Source organism: Anas platyrhynchos, chromosome 9, assembly GCF_047663525.1.
Source record: "Anas platyrhynchos isolate ZD024472 breed Pekin duck chromosome 9, IASCAAS_PekinDuck_T2T, whole genome shotgun sequence".
Taxonomy (NCBI): domain Eukaryota; kingdom Metazoa; phylum Chordata; class Aves; order Anseriformes; family Anatidae; genus Anas; species Anas platyrhynchos.
Window position 1 is genome coordinate 26,444,333 of NC_092595.1, and position 11,830 is coordinate 26,456,162.

At 41.2% G+C, this 11,830-nt stretch overlaps 1 protein-coding gene across 6 annotated transcripts in view; it reads left to right on the plus strand.

The window, feature by feature from the left end:
- The window catches only part of LOC110352453 (uncharacterized), a 56,392-nt gene extending 50,520 nt beyond the window's left edge, over positions 1–5,872 (plus strand). Inside the window, exons 7-9 of one of the 6 annotated variants that reach the window (XM_072042694.1) lie at positions 108–181; positions 256–379; positions 1,896–5,872. In XM_072042694.1, coding sequence (XP_071898795.1) covers positions 108–181; positions 256–379; positions 1,896–2,100 — 403 coding nt within the window. In that variant the 3' untranslated portion in view covers positions 2,101–5,872. Of the gene's footprint in view, positions 1–107 lie in introns of all 6 variants that reach the window. The other 5 variants (XR_011811531.1, XM_072042693.1, XM_072042692.1 and 2 more) reach the window with 5 other exon arrangements.
- The last annotated feature ends 5,958 nt before the right edge of the window (positions 5,873–11,830 follow it).

Sequence of the window (11,830 nt, forward strand, 5' to 3'; positions counted from 1 at the left end):
AAATCCTATTTTTTTTTATGTAATCCTATTTTGAAGAATGAGACATTTCTAACAATTTGGGGGCTCATCCGGGATGGCTATAGTTCCTGAATTCTGATTTAATCTAGGAAAGGCGCCCCACCATTTGGTGGCTTTTGTTTGAGTCAGATCGGGACTAATGCCATCCTGAACCTGAATAAAGGTAAGCAAAGAATTTGATTTTTTTTGAGCTCCCTTGCCGGGTGTTTTTTTTTGACTGTAATTCTGCGCGCGAAGATCCGGACGAAGACGTTTGGATACTGTTTGATTGGATTCCGGTGTCCGGGATCGAACTGGACGAAGACAGCAGAGACGCTTGTGAATACCGTCCGGTTGGATTCTGGACGAAGACGACTGATTCGTAAGTGGATACCGTCAGGTTGGGTAAAGGTGCGGTTGCCAGTGTTTGTGTGTGTGAGAGTGTAATCAGGACTTCTAAAGTCAGTGTGGAGGTCTTTTTGTTTTCTCACCGGTTCTAATCTCCTGTGGGGGGGCTGGGCCGGTAAAGGGAGTGATACATGGGTGGGTGATAGGTCCTAAACCCCCTGCAAGACACTCTCACTGGGGGCAACCAAGGGCTGTGGGAATTGCCACTAGTAAAATTCCCAGATGGGTCAGATAAAATCGAAGACCAAGGACCAGGAAGAAGGGAGCAAAAAGTCCATTATAAATAATGATTAGAAATTGGAACAATAGGGGCCCCAGAAAATTAAAGAGTAAATTAAAAATGATCCAGTATTATATGATGGAATGACCAAAAGAACCCTTAAGACCCCATGTATTTTGATCCACGGAGGACGGGGTCTGTCAGGCTTTGAACATTAATAGTAGAATACCCATGGATCCGGAAAAGAGCAAGCTTAAACATTGGAATTAGAAATTAGAGAGCAATTGATTAAGAATGAATATGTGCTACATTTGTGCCATACCTCCAGATAACAGGAGCCTCTCGGGCCCCGAGAACCAGATCAAAAACAACCTCATGGTACGGACTTTAATCAAGGGGTCTAAGATAAGGAGGACTGTTCACAAAGGGACAGGTTATGCATATGTATAGGAATGTTTATGTATATGTAACTCTTTACTAAAGCAATTTGTCACATTAGGCGTGCACGACTTTGGTGGGACTACCCACCCCGTGTTGCACGGAACTGAGTAAACATACCTACTTTACAATCCTACTGATTGTGGAGTCAGCTTTCTGAGAGTCATTTTGGTGAGCCAGGCAGGAGACACTCTGCTCGGCTGCGGGATCGGCTGCAGCGTGGATGCCCCTAGGTGCACCCTGAGTGTTTTTGCTCGGAGGGGACTCCACTCTCAGCTGCTCACCGCAGGAGCAAAGATCTCCTGAAACTGCAGACAAACGGTATGTTTTCGGCTGCTGGAGGGATACTAACTGGAGTGTTAATAATTGTATTTGTTTTTATGTATGTATTTTGTGTTGAAAGTATTTGTGTAAATGTAAGGGTTTGAAACAAAGTGTTACAAGTCACTTCACGAAGAACACAGTCAGAGACAATACTTGTTTGGTTGGTTATCATTCTAAATTATATTCCTGTGGTATGAATGAGATGTGCTGGAGGCCTCTGTGTGCGATTGTGCTGTGTGAGTGAGATGCAAAGTGAGTGCAGAGTGCTGATCCGTGGGTCTGTACTCTCTGCAAGGGGAGTGGGCAGAGATGAACAAAGTGCATGACAGACTGAAAAGACGTGCTGTTTTATCCAAGTTTTGAGTGGTGGTGCCTAATATACAGGCCTGGCGGTGTATCTTGTGATTCTATTTTTGCTCTTAAATGTTTTGACTGTGACAAGAAAAAGGCGGGAGCATGATCTGACTCTATTGTCGTGCTTTCGGCTGTGTTTCCTGCAACATATGAGACCCGAACAGGCTGAGGCCCGCACAGGCCGAGACCTGGACTCGCTGAGACCTGAACAGGCTGGGAGCCCGGAGCGGCGCCGAGAGATCGAGTTGCGACGGGAGACCAGAGGCATCAGTGGACAATGGCAGCCGACCCTCACTGTGTGGCGAGTCGGCACAGAGCAGAGGGGCGGACATCAGGACCCTGCAGCCTGTCTGATGTAACCATGGAGGCAGCGGCGGCTGTGCTGCTTCACTCTAGCATTCTTTTTATAAGAGGTTTATCTTGCAATGCAAAAAAGACTATTTGTCCCCAGATCGGTGTTATAACTATTACTAATGACAACTTAGCTCTATTGTGGGGCAGGAGTGCAGAGACGCAGATTACACTGCCAAATGACCACCAGCAGGCTCTTTCACTAACCGCTTCTAAGGTTGCAGCTGGCATTGCCTGCAGCTGTATAGCAGACGTTACACTCTCTTTCCGAACTAGTAATCATGTGTTAATCATGTGTCTCATCCATTTGTGGTGAATGGTCAGTGGCAAAAAGAAAAGGAGGATGCCACTGACATTAACAGCATGGGTAATAGGGGTAGTATAAGTGACACAGGTGATGGTGCGGGGCAGCCCTCACCTGACTGTGCACTGCTGCCGACGGTGCTAGAGCAAAATGTGAAGACAGCTCAGATAGCAGTGATGAGAGTGCTTGTGTGAAGAAGACGTGTGCTGAATCTGACTTTGTGTGCAACAGTGGTCAGTATGTGCCAAACAGATGGCAGTGTGATGGGGATCCAGACTGTGAAGATGGGTCTGACAAGAGTGCTGAGCTGTGTCATATGAGAACATGTCAGGTAAATGAAATCAGCTGTGGTCCTCAGTCAACCCAGTGTATCCCAGTGTCCTGGAAATGTGATGGTAAAAAGACTGTGACAGTGGAGAAGATGAAGAGAATTGTGGCAATGTGACTTGTAGTGCAGCAGAGTTCACATGCAGCAGTGGGCAATGTATTTCCAAAAGCTTTGTCTGCAATGGTCAAGGTGACTGCTCTGACCACTCGGATGAATCTTTGGAGCAGTGTGGCCACGATGTGACAGAGATCCTTATTGCAAGGATGGAAGTGATGAAATTAACTGCCCTTCTTCGACCTGCAGGTCAGACCAGTTCAGATGTGAAGATGGGAACTGTGTCCATGGGAGTAGGCAGTGCAGTGGTGTGAGAGACTGGATGGCACTGATGAAGCAAACTGTAACAATGTTATTCAGTGCTCTGGACCTGGCAAATTCAAGTGCAGAAGTGGAGAATACATAGATATCAATAAAGTGTGTAACCAGCAGAGAGACTGCAAGGACTGGGGTGATGAGCCCCTGAAGGAATGCAACATAAATGAATGTGACTGTCCAGCTGGGAAACTGTGGAAATATTGATGAATGCCAAAACCCTGGTATCTGTAGTCAAATCTGTATCAACCTGAAAGGTGGCTACAAATGTGAATGTAGCCATGGCTATCAGATGAATCCTGCTACATAACCATGGCTTAACTTGTCAGAAGATAAAAAAGAAAGTGTTTCAACAAGCAGCCACGGGAGGGAAGAATCACTGAACCCCCGATGTGAAGGACTGTACCTTGTTTTACTGTCTACTGAAACAGCTGTGAGAACCACAGAGAGGGACCCACGCATCCAGAATAAAAGGACCAGTAACTACTGAAACTTGGAGGGCTGAGTCCGCTCCTGGGAAACTGAAACTCAAGCTAAGGAAGATCTAATATTCTGGCAACGAGCTCTGCATGAATTAAGGATGCCAAATAAAGGGGACAAGCCTGAAGGGAGAAAAGGGAGAAGGCAAGACCGGGACAGGACCCTCCGCTGCGGTGTGTATGGTCTACCGAGGGAGGCAACCCCTATGGGTATTGCCTGCCGAGTGAGAGGGCCTCGACTGGACTTCTCCCACACTAGGGTTAGGTTGTCCCGAGAAAATAACATAAGAACCTTTTTTTAAACCTATATAAAATTGTGATTAGTTTTCCAGGAGCTGGATCACCCTGACAGGCCGAACGGTAACACAAGCCTGAATTGACCCTGAAAGCAGGCCCAACCCCTTGATTGAAGGCGTTTGCCTATTATGATCCAGCTACATGAGCAGAAGACAGATCCTGGGTCTATAGGACCCCAATATATATACTAAATAGAATAATTAGGTTATTAGCTGTAATAGAAATAGTTATAAATAAAACCGGAGATGAACTTGGATTAATTGCAAAGCAAAATACCAAGATGAGAACTGCTTTGTATCAAAATTGCCTAGCTTTGGATTATTTACTAGCACAAGAAGGAGAAGTCTGTGGAAAATTTAACTTTAGTAATTGCTGTTTAAAGATTGATGAAAAGGGTGTTTCTTCCTAGTAGCTGATAGAATGTTATGTTCTGGTTTAGGATTAGAAGAATGTTAATAATATGCTGATGTTTTTAATTGTTGCAGAGCAGTGCTTACACCAAGCCAAGGATGTTTCAGCTTCTCACTGTCCTGCCAGCAAGCAGGCTGGGAGGAGGGCCAGACTGCTCAGGGTTAGGCTGGGCATCGGACAGCAGGTGGTGAGCAATTGCATTGTGCATCACTTGTTTTGTACACATTATTACTAGTAGTACTATTATCATCATTATTGTTATTATTATTATTGTTATTATTTCCTTGTTTTTATCTCAACTCACAGGCTTCACTTTCCCATTTCTCTCATCCCAGAGAAGGAGGGGGAGAGGTGAGCGAGCGGCTGTGTGTTGTTTAGCTGCCCACTGGGTTAAATCACAACAGAAAGAAAAGCTGTAAATGAACTTGTAAAGGAAATTAGAAAATTGGCCCACGTACCAGCACAAACCTGGAAGGATATGGAATGGGATTTATTTTCATGGCTGCCTGGTGGACCATGGTTTAAAAGAGTGTTATTTTCATTGTTATGTGGTGTAATGATGTTATTGTTTATACCTTGTATGATACCTTGCCTTACATTATTAATACACCGGGTGATAAATAGTACATTGCTAATAACTTCATTAAAAAAGGAAAGGGATATGTCAATTATAATGCTTAAGAATTGGACCCTCCAAGAACGGACTGATGAAATCCAGTTATTAGCAACAGAAGAGACACAAATTGGGGATATTAAAAAGAAGATAAGGGATTGTTAGGAATGTTTTAACAATTCGTGTCCATAAAGAACAGTCCTGTCTGCCTCTGGGTCCTGCACTGGCAATTTAATTCTTGAACCATAGATGCAGTGTGTCCCAGTCTCCCCCTCATTCCAGTCAATTTATCAAGTCTGCAGAAAATACTCCTCAAATTTATGAACCTGTTTGCTTTTGTTATTCCGGACTTCTAACAGTTACAGCCTTTTTTTTTGTCTTCTTTGAGATTAACTTAACACTGCTATAGGTGTGACTGTCCCTGTGAATGGCTGGTGAAGAATGTTTTAATTACTGGTGAAGTGTCAATAAGAAAGCTATTTGTGTTTGTATGAAGTCTTTGATGTCTGGGGGTTTCAGAACAACTGATAACAACTAGTGACTGTTATGGGATACTATGCAAGCCTCTGATATCTGGCCAGGTGGCCAAGAGATTAAGAAGAAGAAAAAAAAGAAGCTGAAGGACGGCTAGGAGACAAGACCTGCAGGGAATGTTCTATAAACTTGATACGGTGCCAAAGGAGTACAAAGGGGAAGGACGAGAAAAAAACTTGGAGAGGAAGACTACGAGCCTTCAGCATGAAAAACCCCTAGAGACCCCTAGAGGGACGACCGGAGACTGATGCGCATGCTCCAGTAGGAGGGACTGGACCCCAGAAGCTAATTATAATAACCTTATTTTTTTAGAAGTAGTAATGAATATGTATTAGTCTAGGAGCATAAAAATCAGCTACTTGATGTAATTGGTGTGCGTCCTGGTGGAGCGGAGACTCACGGTGCCTCTATTCTTTTAATAAATCCTATTTTTTATTTAATCCTATTTTGAAGAATGAGCCATTTCTAACAAAGGCTACTTTCTAAGCTTTAATGAGTAGACGCATGTTACAAAGAAGAGAAAAAACATGATTCCAAGGGGGCAGAGTAAAGAACGGTATACCTGTCCATCTCAGTAGCCTTCCAATAAGCCATTTCATGTTTCCTGGTCACTTGACACTGGTTTGAAGAGAGATTACACAGATGTATGAAAAATGTGGCCTTTAGAAATGACAAACAAGAACATATCCATCAATACCAACAGTTGGCTTTTGTTTTGATCAAGAGACTGAATAGGATGGATCTAAGACACTACTTTGAGACAGCCAATGTCTAGAAGCTAGTGCAGAGAACAACGTCTCATCACACTAAGATGCATGTAAATTCATGCCACAGTCTGACAAAGACTACTCGTATACTGACTATTTGTCCAGTTTTCCCAGCAGTTTCATATTATTGTATGGTACTTTGTCTTTTAGATAAGACAAATGTGAAAAAGAACTTCACACTGGTTCTTGTGGCTTGTGTCAAACAAAATTCAAGCGTAACTACCATGTTCCCTGCCTTCTACCTACACTCCAGGCTGCTCTTGCATGGTAAGTAGAGAGTAAACTACACATACATGATCCTAAAGCTTCAGTTACCATACCTAGGAGTCATATAAAACAAAATCATTTTGTCTGATCCCTCCTTCACCTCCTTTTGCTAGGTCTAATATTATTCCTCCATGCCTGCATGACATGCTGGTTGACCACAGAAGTAAATACTCAAGAAGTGACAGCACTGTTAAGGCACTTACTGCATACCTAAGGCATGAAGACAGGTCATTTTCTCCAGTGTTCAGATCCTGCCTGTCCTGTACAAGTAATATTATTTTAGGTCTGGTAGTTCCCAATGTGACCTGCATAACAGTTTGCATCAGACACATTAAACTATACCATAAAATTCGGACGAGGGGAGAGACAAGCCAATTGATATGGGATCTGTGCTTCCTCCCTCCTCAAACTCTTCCAACATCCTGTTCCAGATAAAATAAATACCAGGAAGCTAGTCTGATCTTTTTTTTTTTTTTTTTTTTTTTTTTTTTTTCGTTTTCATCTAGTTTAAGCAGTCAGACTTTTGCTGTATTCCTTACAGTAGTTTCGCTGCTTGTTTAGTATTTGCTAGATGTCATCAATGCTGCTATTACAGGCAGAACTCCACACACAAACTTCATAGCAATACTTTATTGCCACTGCTGTGGTTTTTCATCCTGACTATCACCCTAGGTCAGTTATAGTCAAGCTTTCTCCATTCTTCTTGATCTCTCTACTGCTCCATCTAAAAGGTCTTTCTATGTCTTTCAGGATACCTAAATATGTGTTTGTTCAGGTTCTTCAAACAAGTTTTCTAATCAACATACGTATACACGTGTATTCAACTACTACCAAACTATCATTTAATCATGTTAAATCATGCTAGAATAGCAGAAGTGAACCTCTGCAATACATTTAAAATCTGATAATCTAAAAGTTCAAATCAAACTTTCCAGTTCAAATTTTATTAAATTGAAATTAAAGCCTGAGTTTTGCAGCACACTAGTACAGTCTTCAAAAACACCCACACAACAGGAATAAAAATACTACACTGAGAAACCTGTTTATGGAAAAAGGTGATGCTTCTGCTTTCTAAAAATACCCAAGCCCAAACGGTGCTTCCCCTAAAACTGATTCAACGAGTCCACACAAGTGGTTACAACTTGCAGCAGAATAAGGACTACACAATACTTTGAGAGTGATTTTTTTTTTAAACCATAGCTAACCAGGTAAGTAGAACAGAGAAAATGGATACTGTCCCTCGCCCTTCTCCCCCCCGAGACATTCTCAAAAAGAATTAGAAGTTCTTGCAAAGACTTTGAGGTGGCACTTCCGGGTGTTTACTAAGGTTCACTCCATACATATTTAGGTGCAAAAATACTAAAGTACAAGTAGCCACTGGTTAATACTGCTTCTGTTCCTGTACTAATTAATGTTTAAAATATTGCTTCTTTTCTTGATCAACCACTCTGACTGAGAATAAGAAGTAATCCTTTCAGTTAAGGCCTTGCATATTTTCTTAGATGGAGAAATAAAATCATCATATACCATGAAACTTTGCAAAAAAAAAAAAAAAAAAGTTTTACATTCAGACAGACTGAAGCAAAAGGCACAAATCACCAGATGTCATGCTTGGACAGGGGAAATCATGACACATAAATGGTATTACAAAATAAATCAAGGATACAGAAATATTTCTACACAAAGAGCAAGAAATACCCTAATAAAGCCCAAATCTTCATATACAAAAAGCCTGGAAGCATCACTTTTTCATGAAAAACAGCAAACCCCTTCACAACATTGTATAAAATTGATTTTTGGCATGGAGGAAAGGGTTAAAAAAAAATCAAGCTTTAATGATGAAATACTGTCCTTTAACTAAACAAAAGATCTAATATGACTATTTCACCATAGAAAACTAGCTTCTTGGCAGTAAAACTTCAGCCCTGTCCATTTAGAAAAATATGTTTACTTGGAGCAATGAATTCTATTGTTGGTGTAAAAGCAGACAACAATTAATTCTGATGCCAGCACAGGAATCTTTGTGTAGTCAGAAAGAAAATCAGGGCATGGGCTTCTGCCTGTAATGAGGAAATCTGCAGGTGCACTACAGAAACAGCATTCCCTTTGTGGAGAAATACAATGTGTTTTTGACTTCCAATTTTATGGAAGATTTGAAAGCTTGTATTTTCTTATAAAAAGTCCTTCTACTCAAAGATTCTTAATGTCAAAACAGTTTTCAAGTTTCTCTTAAAAAAAAAAAAGTGCAAGGACAGGTCTGAGAAAAGAAAACAGCACGTTCGTGTTACCTGATCTTTATAGAGTAACCATCATTCCTCAGTGAATAAAACACAGCTCCATCATTTCAAGGACAGACTGCACTTGCGTTGTCTGGACAGACCTTGTCTAAAAGCTTTTTTTTTTTTTTTAAGAATGAAAAAACAAAATGAATCATTTACATCATCAAATTCTTCTTTCTACATGGTGCACACCTGTAAAACAGCTCAAGATATTAGTAACAGCAATTAACTGAATGCCACTTTCATTCAGCTACTTCAATTATAAGAAGCTCAGAATAAATAATACTTTTTACTTCATTTTCAGCCTGAAGCTCTCATTGATTACCTACCTTTAGAATGCCACAAAAAGTAATGTTTCATGAACTGAGATAAGAAAACATACACATGTCAAAGATGTAAGCATCACCAAATCAGGCTAAGCAAGCCAGAACAACATGGGATCTATAAAGATTAATCACCAATACTTCCAGCCACATTTTACCACTAGAAGCAGTGTTTGTGACATTCCTACAGAGCTCACAGATCTGTAAGAAAAGGTGAGGTAAGGAACAGTATGTCTGTGTTCACTTCAAGTCAATGATGTCCTCATCGTACAAAGAAGTCAGATGGAACAGATAGCTAGATGGTGAGCTCTCCTTTCTGCTTGCTACAGTATCAGGATCTGAACTAGTGGAAAGATAATGACTCAGAAAAGCTTTCAAAAGAGGCTGAGATTATTCTGCAAAGATGAAGACAAAAGTTACTGAGAAACAATACACAGGTAAGGGCAAGCAGGGTCAGTGGCTATTTCTGCATACAATCAAGTTATCCTAAAGGCAGAGACAAACCATTAAAACTGAATTTCTCTCTGTTTCACTCTGCTTCCACACCAGGCTAGCACTGAACCAGAGACTTGATAACAACTCATATTAAAACAGAGATTACATACATCAGATTATTGCCCGAAGGTAACGTTAATGAATGCTCCCCTCCATATAATTTTCCAGTAGTGGAATAAATATAATAAAGTTTTACATTGCAGTGGATTGAAAAAAAATAATTTCAGTCTACTGTATCTTGGCTGAATTCTGCTGCTACTTATCACAAATGCAGGTTATAAAAACAATGAAAAAAAAATGGTAGGGGGTCTGGTAAGCAGATACAAACAGACATATGCAATAGTGTTTCTTTACAAAATTTATTTTGGAGATAATGAGACACAAGGATATGAAGAAAATAGCAAGTGAGGCTGCACAGTGCAGATGCTGTAGGCCTGATGACTGTCTCAACTGTACCAGGTCCCCACAAAGTCCCATTTAGTCTTGCTTTGCTCATAACATATCTTTAGCAAGAGGTATAACCATTTCAGTACTGATAGTATTCAGATACTCTGAATAATATCTGATACTCTGAACACACATTAGGATGAAATTCTCAGTAGTATACAAGGGCCTCAGTCAGTCTATACCGAACTAAGATTAGAGTAAAAACGTTGAGAAACAATCAATTCCCAAAATACTTACAATCTAACTTAGGTTATTTTCTAAAGCCCATATATTTACCTGTCGCTACTAGTTGATCTTACCACTCCCTGCTTGGGATCTGACTGTCTTCGAGGAGCCTTTTTTTGCTTCTGTGCACCTTCTGTCTTGGGAATAGGTTCATTCAAAAGGCCTCAATAAAGGAATAAAAGTCTTAATACTCTCAAAAGGAAATAAAACATTCACAAAAAACATTGTGATCTCTCTTGATGGTTTTCATTACTAACTGTGGTGTAAATGCCTGAAGTAACTAGGAAAATAAAACTAACATTCACACTTTTAAGGAAAAGGTATAGCATTGAAGAGGCTTTCAGGGTAGGGCATAACTGCATTATCTGAGCGTTCCCTAGGCTCCCAACCTTAGATGCTATCGCGCTGGGGAAACTTGGTGTGCTAGCTCTAAGGAACACCACGGAGCGTGGAGTGGAGTGGAGACACCACGGCTAGGCTCTGTAATCAGGTGGGGCCTCAATTGTTCTTGTGCACAAAGCTGCACTTTTTGCCACCCTAAGCCAAAGACCTGTCATGTTTTGACAAATGCTGTACCCTAGTGTACTTTTTGCTCATTATAATATCATTATAATACCAAAACACACCTCCATCCCAAAAGCTACCCGCCTCCAAGGTGCGACCACCCCTCACTGAGCATGCGCCCTGAATTTCTCGGAGCCTATTACTTTAAACGGAGACGGGAAAACTTTACACCAATCATAACTAAGATATGCTTGACTAGAGCCACTCAAGCTCCACCTAAAAGATAGAAAATAATATAAATTGGCCCAAGAGAGAGGGGATGTTAGGGAAGATACCATCGTCAGGGGAGATACCATCCCGAGGACATACAACATCCTTAGGATCTCCTGACTCCTGGGATCAGTCGACGGGCTGAGCCTCTCTTCCCCCCCCATTGGGACGCCTTTGGGTGAGATCTGAATATTTGCTTATAAATCTCTATAGAGTCTTTGATCCTTTTAACGCGTTTATTTCTAGGCTGCGCACCTGTAACACCTATAACACCTATAACATCTGTAACACTTATAACATCTATAACATCTGTAACACCTACAACACCTGTATAACATCTGTAACACCTATAACACCTGTGTATTTCATGCATACTAGCTTGCTTTTGCAGATAGTCACTATCACCGGCAATCCAAAAGAACCTGATTATCTGTTGCTCTAATAAACCATACTTGATTGCATTGTGATAGCTCTCATTAATGCAACTAGGGTGAGGGTGGTTATCCGTGATAGTTCAGTGTTCTGAATCTAACCAGACCCCCAGACGGTTAATGCATTGTTGGTGAATGTCTGAACGGACCCCCAGGTGGTTAATACGTTTTTGGTGAATGTCTGAGCGGACCCCCAGGCGGTTATTACGTTTTTGGTGAATGTCCGAACGGACCCCCAGTTTTGGTGAATGTCCGACTGGTTCAGTACTCTGAATCCAACCGGGCCCGTAACGGTTAATCAGCTACACCCCTTTAACGCGACACTAACTAAAAAGTTCCCAGATGGCTTAGAATATGGTTACAATAGAATCATCATAGAATGGCTTGTGTTAGAA